The sequence below is a fragment of the Camelus bactrianus genome, chromosome 8, assembly GCF_048773025.1.
Source record: "Camelus bactrianus isolate YW-2024 breed Bactrian camel chromosome 8, ASM4877302v1, whole genome shotgun sequence".
Classification (NCBI taxonomy): Eukaryota; Metazoa; Chordata; class Mammalia; order Artiodactyla; family Camelidae; genus Camelus; species Camelus bactrianus.
Genome location: NC_133546.1, coordinates 15315693 through 15337052, shown reverse-complemented (window position 1 = coordinate 15337052; position 21360 = coordinate 15315693). Strand labels below are relative to the sequence as shown.

Sequence of the window (21360 nt, the reverse complement as noted above, 5' to 3'; positions counted from 1 at the left end):
AGATCTGAATGGTGAGTTAAACTAAGATGTGGGTCTTGTAGAAAGATTATCTACCCAAAGACATCTACAAAATTACATATTCTGGTTGGAAAGTTAATGTATAAAGTCACTTGAATTGATTAATATTAATAATGAAACAACTCCAAATCTAGAACTAATTTGAGGATCCTGCATTCTTCTCTGTTCTTACTGGGAAAAATCTGTGACTCTCATTCCTAGAGTTTTGTTTGATAAGGACTTTTGGATCACTGAACACACAGCATATAAGAAAGTGCCAGAAATAGCTAGAATTGGTCCAGATTTACTACAACAGTATTACTTATAGTGCCTTTGAACTCAACAAAACATACAAGGCGTATATACCTGCATATATACACACACAGGAAGATCAGATGGGATTGTCAAACCCATATTGGTTTTCTCCATTTTGTTTTGATTATAAAAGCCATAGAGAAGGTTTAAGGGGCTCTCAGAAGAGTGGACAGAGGTTTTGAACACAAGTGCAGTAGGGCTACCATATGTATGTGGAAGCAAGGCCGGGTCCTGTGTAAACAATTTGAAATATTCCTTCAGAATGGTTTATCCTCTAAAAGTTTTGCATCTTCCCTGTTCTGCTTATGTTTCATGTATGGGGCATGTGGACCTCATTTCTCTTTTCTGTCAAACATATGAGTATTTCATGGACTCACTTTTCCATGGGCTAAACTGAGGTTTGAATTTTAAAATCTGTAGCATACTATAGTAATGAGATAACCAGATTATGGACTTCTGTCTGTGATTCACATACTGACTAGAGAAAGAAGCATAAAGAGTGTTGCAGAATTAAAAGTCAATCTGCCTTTTCTTAATATGTGTATTTCCTTTACATCCGTCAGTTTGAAATTTGAAAGTGTTCATCTGTCCATGGCATTGATAGCATTCACCCAAGGTCATCTGAAATTTGAGTTTTTAATCAAACTGGAAGTCATTTTTTTTTCCTGAAGCAGAGTTCAACTATGGTAGTTTAATCATCACTGCCAAAAATTACTTCTGGCTCCTTTTGAAAATTGCTTTTTTGTATGAGGATTCCATTACAGTATGCAGGGTATTACATTCCTGGAAATAATGTAATGATGTTGTACATCATGGAGACAAGGACTTTGGGTTGAGCAAAATGGAATATTTAGAGTGCAGAATGCCATTTAGATAGCCCTCCAAACATCTCTAAGTATTGTGTATCCCTGCCTTAACATCATGGAGTGTGAACAAGAAGGAACCTTGAAATCATCAGGTTTAGTACCCCCAGTTTATACGTAAGGAAACTTTGGCCCAGAGAAGTTATTCAAGGTCACTTGTTCAAGGTCACTCAACTAATTTGGCCAAGGGGAAACCCAGAGTTTCATGACTTTCAGTCCAGCCAACTTTTTTCACTCCACCATCCTTTTTCTTATGTACTACAGCAAATAAGAATGTTTCAAAATATAAATGTCCTTACAGTTTTAGAGAACAACCAAAATAGCATCCTTTAAATGATAAATATGAGAGCATTGGTTCTAAAACAACATTTAATAGTATTTTCATCCTAACAGTCTATCTATTTAATAGACAGATACGTATTAATTATCCATGCTGCACATACCAGGTAGACCCAGTCTATTAGAGGAATAAAAACAGATGGATTTGTACAGGATTTATAGCTATATTTGTCTTTCTGTAGGTAACATTTGACGTGGAACTATTTCAAGTCGGAGCAGGGAGAAAGGAGAAAGCATAAGGTTCAGATCTGGCAAGGCTTCTGGAAGAAGATGGGTTATGAATAATTAGAGGATACAGTGATGTCATGTAAGAGTCATGGGCAGGAAGAACTTTCTACTGAGGAAGTATGGCAGTGAGGGAAAAGAGAGTTCTTTAGTGGGTCCTATTTGTTAGAATGGAGGAAATGAGCCCAGGGGACTGGAGAGTCAATGGTGATTCGACAGAGATGCATCCGTCAGAAGACCATTAATCGCCTGATGGGCAAAAGCCAGTGAGGATCACTACTGAGTTCTGGGAAGCACTGCTGGAAGGCTGAGCCCCATGTGGACTTTAGTGTTTGGTGATGGTCTTAAAACAACAACAACAACAACAACAAAATAGCTCAAAGTGATTAAAACTATGGAAAGGAAGAGAAAACATAAGAGGAGCATAAAGGTAGATTTATTACATGACAAGCCCAAAACAGAGTGGGACATGTACAGACATGGTTCTGAAAGAGAACCGTGAACGCCCATGGGGTTGGAATCCATGTCTGTAATTCTACTGAAACTTTTTTTTTAGTATTTCTTTTATGAATATATTTGGCAAAGAACAATGTTAAAAGCTAGTGTTAATTTTTAAGGCATTTCCAGGTTATTTCTTGATAATAATATGGATTGAAATTAATCATTTAATGGCTTCAGAAGAGAGCACCATTTACTGGGTTATCAACCAGCCCTCGCCTCTTATGGATGAGGAAGCTGAGGCTCCCCGTGTGACATGACCAGCTCTTGGCATCACAGTGTCCTAGGAAGCTTTCAAATACGGATTCACTGAATGGATTTGAGCTGCTCAAAGTCACATTGACAGTGAGTAGCAGACCTGTCCCTGAGTTCAAGCCTCACAAAACTCTGGCCGTGACTCTTCCCCTCACTGGTGTAAGTAACCATGGAATGGAGGTGCTATAAAGTCACAACGTGAATTTCATTCCTCAAAGAAAATAATTTCATCTCTAGCATAATATTAGTACTAAGGGGCCAATGCTTTGACGGTGTTTAGTATACATTTCAGTCAACTTACACATTCTGTTAAACCGGCACACCCGTTTGCTAATCATTCTGTGTGAGTAGACATTTACTGTAGTGTAAGCATATTTGTCAGGTTAATCGTGACTGAACTATGGGTGGGAGGCCATCGGCACTCCAGGGAGGCCCAAGGAGGATAAGACAGTGCCTTTCTCCAGAGTGCCCAGACTATTCTCCAGTATCATGGGGGCAACCCCCACCCCCACCCCACTCCCTCATAAGGCTGCACGGAACCACCCAGCAGCTTAACGTGGAAGGTTGGGGGGCCTCTACAATATTGGTTCCTCAAAACGGACCTAGGGTAGCATTCCTGACCCCCTTCCTAGACTTTCTGTTTCAGTCAGTCTCAGAGTAGGGCCCCCAAATCTGGGGTTTTTAAAATTCTATAGGTAATTCAAATATATAGACATTTGGGAACCACAACTTGTAATATACCATATTAAACATCATTTTGCAAAGACTTAAAAGCAGGATTGATGTTAATTTCCTCCAGTAAGATCGGTCCCCATAGAGACCTATAAGCATGGGCTATGAAAGTCTACATCCAGACTACGTTTACTTTTTACCTGGGAAGTCTTCTTTCCCCTCCCCATTTCAAACCGGGGGTAAGCTATTGAAATGGTGGGTGTCATCTGGTGGTAGTTACTGTTGTGCTCAGGATTTTGGAGAGACTTCTGTTTATTTGGCATGTTCCACACAAGCCTGTCAGACCCTGGGGATTTGTGGCATTTGCAGAACTTACAAGGCAGGCAACATAAAAATATATAATTCATGGAGTGAAATATTTTGGAGCTCCCTTCACTTTTACAAATTGGCCATAAAATAGAAACCACAGACATAACATTCGTATTACCAGAGTTGCCAAGAATGAAGAATCATTTGGGCCAGGGGTAGGGGGGTAAGGGGTTTTGCTGTGTACTTCTTTGTAGAACACCCAAAGAAAGGGTAAGGATTCAAAATGTGTGTGCAAATGAGAGTGGGAGCAGTAAAGTTGAGATGCCTGATAATTGGCAAATATCTGTGGAAGAAAATGGGGATTTTTGAGGTTAATCTTAAGAAGTCTTTAGAAATCTTTGCACAGTCATAGGTTTACCATTTGAGGGCATTTGCTTGTCTTGATGGACATGTCAAGTGCATTTAGGATATTATATACATTTTACTATGACTTATTGCTTCCTATTTTGTTCCTTTTGTAGTGAAGTGGGTCACAATATCCAGGCTGCTGTGACTCCTTACAATAGATTAGGGGGAAGGGGTAAAGGGAAAACTGCATCCTTCTCTTCTTCTCCCATTAGCTGCTCTGATACTCCCAGCTTACATTAGCTTATAAAATATGTCCTGAGGCCAACCGACTCCTGTCAGCTCCGCCTGAGCCTTCTGGGGACATAAGTAATGGATGACTAATGACCAATGATACTGGTTGTGATAGTTGCCTGTTGAACAATAGCATTAAATGAGGTTGGACACATTCAAGACATGATGAAAAGAAATAGCATCTCTGTTGCAGAAGTCAAACTGAAGATCATTTTCACCCTGTGATGTTATAGTAGGATAGACAGAGTATTGTCTCAGGGTCAAGAAAGCTGCGAGCTGGGGTTTAGTTGGTACCTCCCACTTTTTAGCTTTGTGACCTTGAACATGCCAAATGATCTCTCTGGCCTCAGTTTACTCATCTAAAAATAGTCTTAATATCTACTTCCCAGGATATTTGAGAGAATGAAAAGACAAGATAAAGCTCTAACAGAGTTGAGCACAGACCGGGCTGGGGTGGGGGTGACAGAAGTGGGGAGGGAGCTGGAATGGGTGGATTAGTGCAGATTTCCTCTAGACCTCAAACGCTGTCATTCTGTGAGTCTGTGACATGTGGGAAGGGAGGGGGCACACAGGAGAGTCACTTAGGTGCTATTAATGATGCTTAAATTGTCTGATACTTTAAAATCCTAGAGAAATGCCCAGCTAGAGTGAAGATAATTACGCTATTTGATTCAGTATTGTTAACACGGATTAAAAGAATTTACATGGCACAGAGCCTGGGAGAGGGTCAGGGTTGGCCCTCCGTATTTTTCACCATCATTCCAGAAAGTACACTTTAAATAAACGATGACAATGACTGGTAAAGCAGACTTCAAGAGCAAATTTATAGTTCTACTAAAAGCAGGGATGAATCAACTTGTTACCATTGGTAATTTTAACACATCATCCAACCATCAAATTAACACATTGGTTTGGCCTGACTAAATCTGCCAATTCCAGTGGACTCCATAGGTTTTTAGGAAAGGGTTTAAAAGTCCCACCCTAAATTTGAGAGAACTTCATATTTGCGATGGTGTATGCTATGTCTTTAAAAGTCACAAGACTGATTCCAGAAGCTTTATCTGAAAACACATTTCCTCGCTCTACGTTCATACTCTGTAGCTGTACATTGGTGTTTAAAGAAATGGTAAAATTGGAGTCATGCTGGGGATGTTAAGCTCTCCTGTTTTTCAATTATTATTGTAGGTGTAGCTTCAAGAATGATGCAGGGATTTTAGTTTTTATATGTGTTCTTTTTAAATAACAATATTTATAATCATTATTTGGGAGCTTTCCACAAAACTGATGAAATAATTGGAATGAATGTATTTTTTAAACACTAACCAATAACCCAAAGGTAAATAACATCTTGAGCTATTAGCAAAAGGTTGTAGATAGATATTAAGCCTGCACCTGCATTAATTACCTAAGAAAATCCAGGGAAATTAAGTGTTTCCACCTAAGGTTTCTAAGTGCCTCTGTTCTTCATTTAAATCTTCTAAGGTATACCTGCACTCTTAGAATAAAGTACTTAATATGTGGTAACTCACATCTTCTAAGTCATCAATTTAGTCAGAACAAATTCTCCCTTGTTGTTCTATGCTGTGCTAGAAGACAAGGAAAAATGCATTCACCTAATTCCTGAACAGTTTATTTTTCCAAAGAAATTAAAATTTGTGTTTATGTTGGCAGCTCTGTTAGGACTGTAGTCCATCTCCCAGCCTGGTTATTATGGAAAATCCAACTTACAAACACTATTAATATCATTACATTGAACATGAAGCCCAGTTCAACCTCCCTGGGTCATAACCTCATAAATAAGAACTAAGTGATTTATCTGAATATCTGAACTTCTGCAGTCATTGCCAGAGAACAGACTTTTGGGATACTCCATGGATTGAACCATAAGTAAAATGACCTTTTATAATGATGGTCTTTTTACCCTGATGAGTTTTATTAGCATTCAGTCAGAGAGATCAGCTATCTTTGAAAATTATTCTGGACTCACAGTTTAGTGGAATCATTGTGTTAATTCGTAAATCCCTTCAAGCTGCCAAGAACCAGTCAATGCCTGTTGAGGCCCTATATATACAAGGCATTTTCTAGGCACTGTGAGGACACATAATAGAAGATACTGTCCGGCTCTAAGGAAACAAAGTACTACTTATTTTAAAAATATATATTTATATATGCTGGAAAAACTATATCAAAGTGGTACATGACTGGTTGTTAAGTGAATGATGTGGATATTCTGTTTTACGCCAATGACAATTAGCCTTGAAGCTCCGAATTTATGAAATGCTACTTTGCATATAAAATATCTTAAGAAAATAAGTAAACCTACAATTACAAAGACAAAAATTCAACTTATATACCAAAGGCAAATTTGGGGTATATTTATGTTTATATTGTACTATATTCTTTAGTTATGGGCCTTTTTATGGCCTTTTGTTATGAATACGTGCTAAGTGAAGGAATCTTTTGATTATCATTTGTCAATTATTGCTCAATGCTGAGCATTCAAAATGGAAATAATATCTTTGCTGAGGATATAAATATTTGATCAGATGCTATGTGTAATTGCTTATTAGTCTATCAAAATCATTATAACTGGGCAATTAGAAAAGAAAAAGAAATAAAAGGCATCCATATTGGAAAAGAAGTAACCCTATCTGTCTGCAGATGACATGATCATGTGTATTGAAATCCTAAAGAACCCACACAAAATACTATTAGAGTTAATAAGTGAGTTTAGCAAGATTAGAGGATACAAGATCAATATACAAAAATCAGTGAACAGTCAATAAAAATACTAATTAAGAAAATAATTCCATTTATAATAGCATCAAAAGGAATAAATGGACTGTGCGGCCTGCATACTGAAAATTGCAAAACATCAATGGAACAAATTAAAGGAAAATCGAATAACTAGAAAGACATTCATGTACATGTATTGGAAGACTTAATATTATTAAAGTGGCAATAGTCCTCAGATTGATCTACAGATTCAACACAATCTTTATCAAAATCTCAACTGCTTTTTTTGCAGAGATTGACACACTGATCCTAAAATTTATATGGAGATGCAGGGGACCCAGAATAGCCAAAACAGTCCTGAAAAAGAAGAACACAGTTGCAGGGGTTCACCCTTCCTGATTTCAGAAGTTACAATAAAGCAATAGTAATCAATACTCTGTGGTACCAGTGTAAGGATAAACATATAGGTCAATGGAATAGAATTGAGAGTCCAAAACTAAACCCACATGTGTATGGTTAGTGGGTTTTTAATAAGGGTACCTAAACAGTTAAATGGAGAAAAAATTAATCTTTTCAATAAATGGTACTGGGACAAATGGATATTCACATGCAAAAGAATGACATTAGATTAGTAGCTCACACCATACACAAAATCAACTCAAAATGAATCAAAGACCCAAATGTTAGCACTAAGACTATAAAACTTTTCAGAGAAAACATAGGTGTGTATCTTTGTGATCTTGGATTAGGCAATAATTTCTTAGATAGGATACCAAAAGCACAAGCAACCAAAGAAAAATTAGATAAATTGGACTCCATCAAGATTAAAAACTTGTGCTTTGACACTGTCAAGAAAGTAAAAAGACAACCCACTGAATGGGAGAAAATATTTTCAGGTCATATATTTCCAAATCCAGAAAAAATACAGAACTTTTAAAACTCAACAATAAAAAGACAAATAACTCCATTTTAAAATGAGTAAAGGATTTGAATAGACATTTCTCCAAAGAAAATATACAAGTGGCTAATAAACACATCAAATGTGCTCAACATCATTAGTCATTAGGGAAATGCAAATCAAAACCACAATGAGATACCACTTCATGTCCATTAAGATGTCTATAATAATAATGATAATAAAAAAACAAGCAATAACAAGTGTTGGCAAGGATGTGGAGAAATTGAAACTCTCATCCATTGCTGGTGGGAATATAAAATGGTGCAGCTATATTAAAAACAGTTTGGCAGTTCTTCAAAAAATTAAAGAGTTATTCTATGATCCAGCAATTCCACTGTAGGATGTACTCAAGGTAAAATCAAAACCATATGTCCACACAAAAACTTATACATAAACGTTCATTGCAACATCATTCATAGTTGGCAAAAAGTGGAAGCAATCCAGATCAAATGTTCTTCAACTGATGAATGTGTAAACAAAATATGGTATATCCATACAATGTAACGTCATTCAGCCATGTAAAGAGATGAAGTACCAATTCACACAACAGCAACACTGATGAACCTAGAAATCATTACGCTCAGTGAAAGAAGCCAGACACAAAATGCCACGTTATATGATTCTGAACATATGAGATCTTCAGAATGCTCTAGACAAAACCATAGAGACAGAAGGTAGGTAAATGGTTTCAATGGATCAAGGTAATGAAGTAAATGGAAAGTAACTGCTAACAGGTATGGAGTTCCTTTCGGGGATGATGAAAATGTTCTACAATTAGGTAGTGGTGATGGTTCACAACTTAGTGAATGTACCTAAACCTGCTGTGTTTGTATACTTTAAAAGGGTGAATTTTATCATATTTAAATTACATCTCAACTTTAAAATTTCCTATATTTTCTTTGAGTATTCTCCAGATTAAATTGTAATAATATATAAGCATAATATAATTTGCAAAAGAATATTACCATTAAAGCACACATTTATGTAGTTTCTTCCTAAGGAAAAACAAAAGAAGCATCACAACCACTATTATAGACGGCATGAAATTTTGCCAGGGTTAAGTATCAGTGCAGATAGGTAATGAGTCCAGTGTTTCTCTCAAGTTGCACTATGAAGATTAAACATGAGCTCATTACTTCTGTCCTCTCATTCACTCCATATGGACCTTTCTCATTTAGATAGAGCAAACACTTATTATTCTGAAACTGAGGGGAGGGGCCGAGCTGCTTTAACCCCAAAGTCACTCATTTGCTCTCTGGTTCTTTCCCAGGTGCTGCCTTTCCCGAGCCAGGTGGTGTATAACAGAGTTGGCAAGTGTGGGAGTCGTACCGTGGTCTTGCTTCTGAGAATCTTGTCAGAGAAGCATGGATTCAATTTGGTCACTTCAGACATTCACAACAAAACCAGGCTTACTAAAAATGAACAAGTAAGTTGTCTCTGCCCATGGTTAAACTGTACTTTGCTTTAACTTGTTTGTGTAATTAGTGGGTGCCTTCTAGAACACCCTTTAAACCCTTAACGAATGAACACCAGAGGTATAATTTCATCCTGTATTTTTGCCAGAGTGTGGAAGGAAGTTTAAGTCAGGGCTCTGACAGAAGTCTTCAAACCAGGAAATTTCCCTGGAGGAATACTTTTCTTAAGACCAGTGAAGGGCAGCGTCCACTGGTCATTGTCTATTTAGCTAAAATGAGCAATGCTTCAATCTCAGATGGTTACACCACTGAGCTATAAGTAGTGCTGGCATCCTGAGAGCAAAAATAAGACAACTTTATTTTAATATTTCTTCCTCTGCATTTCCTCAGAAGTGTCTCACATTTTTATGGTTATCATAAAGAGAATACCCTCTTTGGGCCAGGAATCTGGTTGGTTGATGGGGCATGAACTTCCTGTTATAGTAAGTTCAAGGGGTCTTGAGCTTCCAAAACAGCTTTTGGCATATTCAGTGGTGACAAAAGAATTGTCCAATTTCCCAGGAACAAATCTGCCCTAATATAGCCGAGTCGTACAAGTGGACATGCTGGTGGTGGAGTAGGGGTGCTATACTCTGGCAGGAAGCTGTGGAGACAGATCCTACTTTGTAAGCTTATACCAAAGTAGGGCTGACGGTCTCCACTCAGGTGCTTTGCTGATGAAGAAAAGTTAGGCCTGGTGCTCTCACAGTCCTTGTATAGAATCAAGGTTGTTAGCCTGGTCTCAGAAAGTTGCCTCTGTCCCCTTAGATACTTAGGATGGATGAGTGGCCACCAGTGTAAGTCAGAGTTCTCCAGAAAACAGAATCAGTAGGATGGAGATATATCTATCAATAGACGGACAGATAGAAAAGGAGATGTCTTGTGAGGAATTGGCTCGTGCAACAGTGGAGACTGAGAAATCCCACAACCTGCCACCTACAAGCTGAGAGCCCAGGAAAGCCACTGGTGTAATTGAGTCCGAGTCCAAGTGAAAGGCCTGAGAACCAGAGGAGCTAATGATGCAGATCCCAGTCCAAGGGCAGGGGAAGAATATAAGATGAGATGCCCCAGCTTAATTCAGTGAGGCTGGGGAAAAAATCATACTCCTCCTCCCTCCATATTTGGTTCTACTCGGGCCTTCAAGGGATTGGATGAGGCCCACCCACAGTGGGCAGGGAAATCTGCTTCACTGAGTCCAATGATTCAAATGCTAATTTCAACCAGAAACACCCTCACAGGAACACCAGAAATATTGTTTAATCCAGAGACCCCCTTGACCAGTCAAGATGACACACAGAATTAACCATCACACCATTCAATGAGTCTGTAAGTTTGGGGAATAAACAAGGCACATTGTTTACTATCAGGTTGAGACTATAATTATGGAAATTTCCACCCATGTCTACTTCTTTTTGACATAACCTCCATTTTTGAGGCATTCAAAACCTCTCATATTTCCTTTCCTCTCAAGGGAAATATGCAGTAAGTAGCCTTCCTTCCTCTATTATCATGGGGGACGGTAGGACTATTTTAAGTCAGTAACACAGACAACAGTACTTGGTATAAAGCCTGTATGTTTAGTGTCTTCCACAGTGAAAAGATCAGTATGTCCATCCCTTTGAAAACTTCCATTAAAGGGTCTCTGAGTAATAAGTCCAAATAGTCGTCAGCAATCGAGAAAGACTTTTGAGATCACCCCTTGCAGGTTCTCTCGTAGGCTCTCGATAGAAAAATTATATTTGGTGACATTTAAGGATATCACATTTTATAAGGGTAGCTTCTCTTTGAATTCCTTACCTGGTTGAAGAGCTAATATGATTAGGGCTGGTTATGCCCTTTTCACTACCTGGAAGAAAATGATTGTAATAGATACACTTTGTTGTTGAAATTTTATTATAAATGTTAAATTTGGTTTTCTTTTGATTCTTCGGGTCTGCTTATCAGATTATACTTTAATGTTCCTATGCGTGGGAACTATTCTCAGTTCTTGCAGCCTCGTGAAACACAATAGCTCAATTTTAGTTCCCACTGATGAAAAGTGTAACCAAGAGGCAGCAAAGAAACTAAGGTATTAGACAGTGAGATGTTCAGGAAGGCCCTGGAAGAGAGAGCACAGAATATGATATTTAAATTTACTGCAAGATTTTACATGAATCAACCTACTTTTTTCCCCATGAGGAGCACATATGAGAAAGTAAAGTACAGTCGGAACTGTCAAAGGAAGGATCTAGATTAAAAATTAAGAATAATTTACTAATGTTATATAATTTGTAAATCTTTTAGAAAGGGTTAAAGCCAAAGTCATCCCTCTCCTCTAAAATAGAGGTTAGTTCTCATCTGTTTGGAATGATTGGCTTGTCCAGAAGCCAGGGAATAGACTAGACAATCTTTTAAGGTTCTTTCCAGCCCTGTGATTCTGTGATATATTTATACAACTTCTACCATAATCTGTGTATAATTAGTTGAAACATTTCTGATTCCTGTGGTCAGTGTGACCTAGAATATATTTCATTACTTCATTATTCCAGATTCCTATTAAATTATAAGACAAGTTTTAAAAACTTCAGAGAAAGGTAAAGATACAATAGAATAAAAACAAACAATTTCCTTGTAAAAAGAAACATAAGATCATGACAGTTGCCACTCTGCAGACAGCTGACCAGGCCGTGACATACAAAGTGAGCCAGGAAATGCCAGGACAAGGCACCAAGTTTGAAAGTGGTTCAAGAATGTTTAAAGAAACTCTTTTTTTCCTTGTTATATGCATCTTTTTACCAAAGTTTAAAGTGCATAAAACAAGCAGAGAAAAAAATATTATTTTAACCTAATATATTCAGGAAATAATTTGTGGTATGAATGGCTCCTCTTCTTGGTAATTTATTAAAGGAAAAGGGGAGAAGTGATTTAAGAGATGAGTTAAAGTTTTATCGTCAGTGGTTCTCAACACTAGACAAACAGAACGCTGAAAGTACGTTCCCATGGAAACGTTGTTCTCTGAAGTTAATAACAATTGCGCTTCAGGTGCGGCACGAGTTAAACAGGCTCTTGTGGGCTGACCTGGGACTCCATCCACCATGTGGAACGTTTCTTTTATGAGAAAATGTGTTCCAAGTTCCAAACTACTGACTTACAAATGAACTTCGGAAAAGTATCCGCTTATAAGACTGGAATTATCTGTACCATTTCATTCATAGACAATGGCACCTCCCTGGGCCAAAGTCAAATTCACACATATGTTTCTCCCTGGAGGGTGGCTGTCATCACACCACACACACACACACACACACACACACACACACACTCAGTACTAGATTTTAAAAATCTGTTTAATGGAATAAGACATTGAAAGGATTATTAAAAATTAAAGAAAGCATGAAGACAGCATATGTTAGAATGTCTATAAAAATCTCATTACATCTGCCCTTAGAGAAATAGAAATGCCTTTGAAGTTAATATTTTAGAAAACTCTGCCTCAGTTGAAGAGCATGGTCCAGTGTTGGACCTTTGCAGGGCATATAATGCAAATCCATGATGACATCATTTCATTTATGTTGTAAAGCCAGATTTCAATTTCTTGGGTTAGTTTAGATGATCTCTTGGAAAATGGAGATTGCATACAATCTGAAAGATGAGGAACTATTTCCAGAAGACACGGGGTGTGATTTCCAAAAGACTTACAGGCATCTTTCTTAATGGTCTGACCCCTTTCAGAACATTGATCTAAAGACAATAAAAATCGAAGTGCCACAGGCATATCAAAGACATACGAATTCAAAATTATTTCATTCTTGTTGGAAAGGCCAAAAATTGTTGGCATATGAGCCCAAAAGATCAAGAAAACAAATTCTTTTACTATTTTTATTTATCCCGAAGCTACTGAGGATTACGAGTTGGAAACAGCGCTAACTATGTGCTAATTGTTTTACTTCATTATCTCATTTAACTCTTTTGGACCTAAAACTATACCAGTGAGTCAGTTTGACTTCCTATGTTATGGATGGGAAAAATAAGACAACTAGATGTGGTCACTTTCCCACTATAACGTACTAAAATGACTACTCGTGGCACCTGGACTTGAACTTGGCTGTCCTGAATCCAGGAGCCATTGTCCCACTGCAGCGGCTGTTGGCTCCGGCTGCACAGCAGGGTCTCCAGCAGAACCTCTGAAACATGTGTTTGCAATGGCCCTTCTCCTGGAGACTCTGGAGCAGGATCCAGAAAGCTTTTTTTTTTTTTTTTTTAATCAAATGCCACTGGAGATGCTAGGGTACAGACAGTGTTAAGAATCCCCATCGAAACCGTCATATCAGCATTTTCCTAAGTGTGTTCCTTAGAATCCTAGTCCCCGAAGACACTGAAAAAAAAGAAAAGAAAATATCATACTTCAATAAATTGGGGAAATGCTGCCCTCTTGTCCCCCCATAGGAGAGTCACAAGAATTATTCACATTTTAAACTCTGAGAATTCTTTCAATTAAAATCAAAGTGAAGAATCTGTTTAACTGACTTTCACCTAGAGTTCCCTAGTCTTAGTTGGCCAGGGGACCCTTTATGAGTCTTTGTGGCTCTCGCGTGCCTCCCACGGAACTCTGAGTCACAGTTTGGGAGGTGGTGGACCAGCCTGTATGCATCCCTCAGTCATACCGGTAAAGGCTGCTCGTTCACTGTAAACTCCACATCTGCTCCGACTCTATTCAACAGCCATTCAACCGATCAAAATCTTGAAAAGTATTCAGAGGGTAGATACAGAGCTCCTATGTCTGTGTGCTCTACGTTGCTTTAACCGCTTGGTCAGAAACAGAATTTCTTTATAGTGTTTTAAATTCCCTTCACCACTGCTAACACCCACTGCAAAGTCCAAGTCTGACTGTGACTTACAAAGCAATGTGACTCAGGACGAGAAAACTCACTGAAAGAAACCAGATTAGATTTGGAAACAGTCTTGGGGCCATGGGGGTTTCTCATAGGTTTCCCTGAGGCAGGGTCAGTGGGCCTCCGTTTAAAGGGGAAGATTTGCTCATTCATTCTGGAGGCAGGTCTCGCCACTGTCTTTATTCCTTTTGATGAATGTTCATTGGGGACCTACTATTATTGTGGTATATTGAGCACCGGACAGCACAAAGATGTTTGTTATCTTATTTTAATCCTTTAAGCAACATTATTAGGAAAGTATTATCACTCACTTTGTAGGGAAAAACAAGCGTTCAAGAAGAATGTGGGAGAGTAAGAACTGAAAGTGAACTGGGGTCAAATCCTGGAGAACCTTGAATGTTAGGGTAAAGAAATTATTCATGGGCAGTGAAAGATCAATTAAAAAAGGATTCTTAACCATCATGGGCATCAGAATCTTCCAGGGAGCTCTTTCACAACACATGTTTCTAGGTCCTGCTACAAAATACTGAGTTAAATTCTTAATGGTGGAGCCCAGGCATTTGTATCCTGGGGGAGAAAGCTCCCCAGGAGATCCTCGTGCACAATTCTAGAGAAGAATCATTGCATGAAAGGCTGTAATTATTAAAAAGTTTTCCTTTTATTAAAAGAATAAATCCTCCACTAAGCAAGAAAAATTCCTTTCACCGAAGAATCCCTGAAACCTCTGAAGATGTCGTGTTTCATCCATATTAAGGGATGTCTCCTCAGGAGCCTGCACATTTATCCCAGAAACCTTACCCTTTCTTGAGACATTTTGGAAAAGTCTCCTTTAGAATGAACCTCAGAGTTTCCTGACCTTGGAGTAGGAGGGGCAGTGTCCACAGGCATCTGAGCTGCTCCAACCGGATTTTGGACTCAAACCAGAAAGATTAGCTGAGTCCAATCTCCAAGCTACAGGGGTAAGTTCACCCAGCTCTGCGAACAAAGTCTTATCTCGGAATCCTGTAGACAAAAGCTGAGTTCTCTAATGAAAACCCAATGGAAAGAAAAGGAAAAAAAAGCCAGGAAGAAGCAACAAGGCCTGAAAAATTAAAATGTTTTCTCATCTCCTTCCAACTGTAGCCACTAGATTGATTTTCTCTATTCAGATGTAGCCCCTTTGCCTGGTCACATTATTGCTCCCCCTGGTGGTCTTCTTCTTCATTGCAGGCATGGGTTTGTTGCACTGACTGCACAAGCCCCAAGCAGAAGGTATGCAGACCGTCCCACCTCCGGCTGGAAGGGCTTCCTCATGCAGGTGGAAGAGGGAATGGTAGCGTGAGCCCACAGCCATCCTCTTGGCCTCTGAGGTTGAAGGACCAAGGAGCTCTCCTCTGGGCTAGTCCTTATTTGGTTTTGATGTATAAAAACATGCCTTTTCTTTCATTTAAGATGCTTTGCAAAATTATAGGGCATCTAGTTATTCATGAGTGACACAAGAATTCAGATCAGAATAGGGTCAATACCTGTCAGTTACTTCTGACAAGCATTTCCCAAAAGTCTTTTACTAACTAGCTGTGTTAGTAGAACTGCAGGTAAAGGTTTTCTGCTCTATCATCTCAGGTTGAAAGCAAAAGATTAAAAACTACTGCCTGATATATCCTCTGCATTATAAATTCTGTTTGATTCTTGCCTCTTTTTTTTTAACTTCAATTCTGTCTCATTCTCGGATGTGCTGTGATTTAACTTCTTCCTTTAATGTGTTACCTGGTTACTTTTTTTCCTTTTTTTTTTTTTTTTTTTAGTATTTTAAATTTATTCTTCGCTTATTATAGTATACTGCTTTCCCACCTTGAACTTTAAAAAATATTCTCTTTGATATTTTAAAGCTTTTATTTTTTATTATTTTTAATGCTTTTCCACCTGTCAGAACTTTCTTTCCATTTTTCATCACATGGAAGGTAGAAAATTCATATCCCCATAAACACTGTTTAGTCTCCAGAGTTATTTTGCTAACCAACCTCTTCCTTCCATTTTAACAGGTTATGTAGAGATCAAAAATAGATTAAAAAAACAAATTTCTTCTGTATAGCACAGGGAACTATATTCAATATCTTATAATAATCTTTAATGAAAAATAATTTGAAAATGAATACATATGTATATATGCATGACTGGGACAATATGCTGTACACCAGAAATTGATGCATTGTAACTGACGATACTTCAGTTTAAAAAACAGCAGTGGGAATGGTGAGGAGATTGCAGCTTAGTGATAAAAAGCAGGATTTTTGGTGTCAGACAGACTTGGATTTGAATCCTAGCTCTACCTTTTTCTAGCAGTGAGACCTTAAGCAATCTATGTAGCCTTGCTGTGCCTGAGTTTCTTAACCTGTAAACCTTGGATTATACTACTTAACTCGTGGAATCATTTGAGGATGAAATGAGAGCATGTATATAAAGAGGGTATAGGTACAGTGCATAGCCTAGGAACCACTCAGAAAATGATAGTTTGGTTTTGTTACATCCGAGATGTTGTAATAGTAAAACTGTTAGTTTCATATGACACCAGGGTAATAAACGGACAGGTCTGTCCCAGAAGGGCTAAATTCATTGTCTTAGTGGTAATTCTGTCTTCAGTGATTTATACATTTCTTAACTCCAAAAATTTTTTTCTAAATGAAGTACTTTGTTGCATAAACAATTATGGGTATATGTTCTGTGTAGGCACATCAGCTTGGCTTTCTGGGGGATAAATAAAACCTGACCAAAACCCTCAAAGAGCTTACAGTATGATACAAAAGCAGTGGACAAACTCAACTATAATGTAACGTAAACAGAGCATGTCCTGGAAAATTCTTGAAGTGCTGTGGGAAGTCAAAGAAAGCAACTTTATCTGTAGCCGAAGATGTTCAGAACCAAACCCATTTCCCCTCACTTCTGCAACCAAATTGGTTCCTCCGGCAGCATCCCCCATCTCTACAACTGGGTACCACCACGTGTTTGGAAGCTCTCTTAACCACTCCCTCTCCTTCCCTTCTGTTGCCAGCTCCCACAAGGCTCAGCAGATTCTCCTTCCTTAATGTCCCTAAACCTGTCCATCTGTTTTCACTTCCATGGACTTTGTTCTGTGATTCTCAAACTGTTATGCCTTAGACTCTCCTGAAGGGCTTGTTAAAACACGGATTGATGGGTCCTACTCCCAGAGTTTCTTCTAACTCCGCAGGTCTGGGCTAGGGCCTGAAATCTGCATTCTTGTGAGACAAGTGCCCAGTTGATACTGATGCTGCTGGTGTGGGAACCGCACTGAGAAGTGATGAGTTCATGACCTCATCATTTCCTCCAGGGATTGTTGCCCCGTCTTCCTAGTTAAGCTTTCTGCCTCTAATCCTTACCCTCTTCTTCACATTCACCTCCTGACCTCACATCTAAGAGGAAAAAAAAAAATCCTTTCTGGCTATAGATTGCCCAGAGGATAAATGTCAGAATCCCTCATGTGACCTGCAGGACCCTCACTCCTCCCTTCCTCTCTAGTCTTATCTCCTGCCTTCCGGATCCCATGCCTGACCTCCTGGCAGACTTAATTTCTGTGTCATTTTGTGTTTTGTCCTTTGCATCTGCCCTTTACTCTGTCTAAAATGCTGCAGATCTCTTTCTTCAGTTGTTAACTCCTATGGGTTCTTTGCAAAACACTCTGAAACACCTCGTTGGGGAAACACTGCTTCTCCATTTGAAGGCAGAGACAGGTGCCTCACCTCTGTGCCTTCTACCCCATGGTGGTTATCACATGATGGTACCTGCCTGCTAGTCCACTTCTCCCACAAGACTCTGAGCTTCCTGAGAGCAAGAACCAAATCTTTGACCTCTATAGCCACAACCCCGAGCGGTGCATTGCCTGCCAGAGTCGGAAACCAATGGATGTTTAATGAAAGGAGACATTTGGGAAGGCTATTTGGAGGAGGTAGGCATGCTAGCCAGATATAAAGAGTGATGAGGCTTTGGACATGCAGAGAGAAGAGAAAGAACATTCTAGAAGGAGAAGCTTGAGCCTGCACCAACACGGTCGGACTTGGACATGGTATGAGGAGAAGATAAGGAGGAGTTTAGTTTGGCTGGCCACAGGATGTGGAGTCAGCTGAGGGAGATAGTCAAGGCATAATTAACGTGACTCAGCAAGGGATGGAATATGGGAGCCCAGGAAAGACTAGATCAAATGTGAGGATGTGGAGAGTACCATTAACCAGAAACAGACTCTCTGGAGATAGAGTAAGCTGGAAAAGGAATCAAGAAGGATGACTACCAAGAGTGTGGTCTTGGCCATGGTAGATTTGGGGACACCATTAAGACACATTCCACCACCTTGTCTTTATGAGTCTTGCTACTGATCTTATTCAGGTTTGATCTCTGGGGCTTATTAAGCACCCAGTAAATGCTGAATGAATGAGTGAAAGAATAAATGCACTGGAATCAGAATAAAGGCCAGCAGTGGTGCTGCATAAGCCAAGGAAAAGAAGGAGAGGTAGCTTCTTTGATGATTTTAGGTTGTGCCATTGCCGCAAGACTCTGGCCAAGAGAAAAGGCAGGCTGCCGGCAGCAGTGCGAGGACCGAGAGAGGGAACTCAGAGGCTCAGGAGACCACTTCTTGTCACTGGAAATGGGGAAAGCGAGCCTTTGTGACAATGATCAAGTGACACTGTGACCATGATCCCTTAAATGAACAGTTGTGGTACATCGTGTGGGTTTTACTATTTGGTGTGCAGAACAAAATGCATGGGAGCTGAAATGTACTCTCTGACTTCCCTGTAGTAATGCGATAAACAAGAGCATTAGTAACCTTTATTCTTTGTTTAAAGTTACGTCTAGAAAGAATGATGCATTGTCACTGCTAATCCATTTTTTTCTCGTGAAATAGACAGCTTTATGACTATTATGACACTCTTCTCAAAATCTAACCACTACTGTTCTTCCTTAAGTTTAACACATAGACATGTGTTTAGAGATAATGTAATACAGTGTTGAATACTTGAAAGAAATGGGTCTTCCGACCTGTTTTTTCCAGTCTTGTGCAATACTAAGGGGCTTTCTCATAACACTCTTATACGTGAGACATGTATCTGAAGAAAAATAGAGATTAAAGCATGAAATGGTCTTTATATTAACACACACACACACACACAGTTACGTTTCTAAGCAGACATCTGCAGAGATCGGTTACCTTTGGTTGTGCTTCCAAATTGTTACCTTTTGGTAATTCTATTGGTAGATCCATCAAAAATCAACATTTACAATGTAAAGGAAGCAGGAAGTTTTATTACCAAAAACAAGCGCAGAGGCATGCGGGGGCTGGGGAGGGGGGTATGTAGAGGGATAAACAGTAGATAAAGAGGCAGGATTCAATTTCCTTTTATGCTCAAGCTTGGGGACAGGCAGGCCATTATTTCCCGGGGCCTGCCACTGACAAACAGGAGCACTGAGTTATGAATTGCAAGTCATTTACTTTTAAAACTCAATTTCATTTCTTCAAACAGTCCTTGTGAGCACGAATATCTAATGAAAGAGTTTAGGCATCGATATCCTAGTATAACAATCTATAAGTCATGTACTAGTTGGAGTTCATTCATTTAACAAATATTTATCAAGCATTTCTATGTGTCAGCCCTGGGCTAGACAGGAGGGAGCAAGGCAGACCAGGTTTCCTGTTACGCTTGAGGCAAACCTGGAGTTCCAGACTCTGCTTTTATTGTTGTTGTTGCTACTGGAGTTAACACATGAATGACCATTTTTGTTTCCAGTTTTCAACTTGAACTATAGAATATGAAATGCTGCCCTTCTGATGTGTATTCAAAGTTGCAATTTTCAATGTGCTTCTTAAAAATTCCAGTGTGTCGGCTTTGATGGAGCAAATTAGAAAATCTAAGGAAAGTGGAATTCAGGAAATTAGGGAGTCATAAGAATGCTTGGAATTTCTAACAGATTTTACTAAACATTTTCTGTATCATGACATGTTCCAGAAGACCGTAAATGTTAGTTTATACAAATTAAAACTACTTTTTGCTTTGCTGATAACTACAAATAAATAATTCAGATGACCACCCACCAAAAAAAAAAAAAATCTTTTGAGGGGTTTATGTGTTTCTTATGAAATATTTGCTTTGTAAATTTTAAAATCAAAGAGAAAAATAATGAGGTGTTGCTTCGTTTTACTTCCACTTTTCAATTCTGCAGAACTCGTTTCAAATACTTCTGTAGACCCCAATAATATCATTATAGAAATGCAAAATAATGAGTAGCCTTTTGTCTTGATTTGACTTTAACAGAGGAGATTAAAGGGCTTTTCTTACTTGCGTTTCAGTACAGCAACACATTGAACTCTCCAGTTAAAATCACTTAATCTGCCACATTGTTTTCATAGTGGCGATCAACTAAATTAAGTACAGGGCTATAAACTGGGATGGCTCTGTTTTATGTAGTCAGAAGCCTTATGTAAAGTTCATAAATGTTGCACAAAACACAGCTGCTTGGCCCTGGTCCAGGAGGTAATAAGTCAGGATAAAAAGAGTCAGGGAGATAACCTTTAGCTTAATGTAACTTGGTAAATTAGATCCTATATATGCTAATTTTGTACTTTTTTTAATAGATGGAACTGATTAAAAATATAAGTACTGCTGAACAGCCCTATTTATTCACTCGACATGTCCATTTCCTCAACTTCTCAAGGTAAGATATTTTCCAGTTTAATGGTTCTTTCTTTTTTTTTTTTTTTCTTTCCCAGTACTTAGTTTCCTTCCAATGAACAATTGCTTGAAAATCTACCTTCATTTCCAAGGTAGTGTAATTGCCCTTCAAAAGACATTTTTAATCCTTTTGTTTTTTCTGTAGAGGGATCAGAATTTGAAATATTTGGACAGAAGCTTCATTTCTTTCTAGAATACTGATCTTAAATCTTGTGAAAACTTGGAATTATTTTTCATGGGAAACTATTTGGACCGATAGTTCTTTAAAAAAAAAATAGGTTTTATACTGAAACAAAATAGGCAAGAGATAGGTATTTTAATAGATATATTTCATTGCATGTCTTTATATAGCTTGAACCTGCATGGGACTCTGGGAATAATTTAATGGTGGAATTAGGTGTATTTTGTAGGATCCAAAAAGCTAGTATCAGCCTCTCTGTCTACCTTCTTAATACTCTTTTCGATTACCCTAAGCCTTGCATGTTTGATGCTGATGGGAATTTTAGAAATCTGGTT

At 38.6% G+C, this 21360-nt stretch overlaps 1 protein-coding gene across 3 annotated transcripts in view; it reads left to right on the top strand.

The window, feature by feature from the left end:
* The window catches only part of UST (uronyl 2-sulfotransferase), a 381095-nt gene that overhangs the window by 260832 nt on the left and 98903 nt on the right, over positions 1 to 21360 (top strand). For all 3 annotated transcript variants that reach the window (XM_045524560.2, XM_074368198.1, XM_074368197.1), the window contains exons 3-4: positions 9077 to 9232; positions 20748 to 20827. In XM_045524560.2, the coding sequence (XP_045380516.1) occupies positions 9077 to 9232; positions 20748 to 20827 (236 nt within the window). The remainder of the gene's footprint in view (positions 1 to 9076; positions 9233 to 20747; positions 20828 to 21360) is intronic.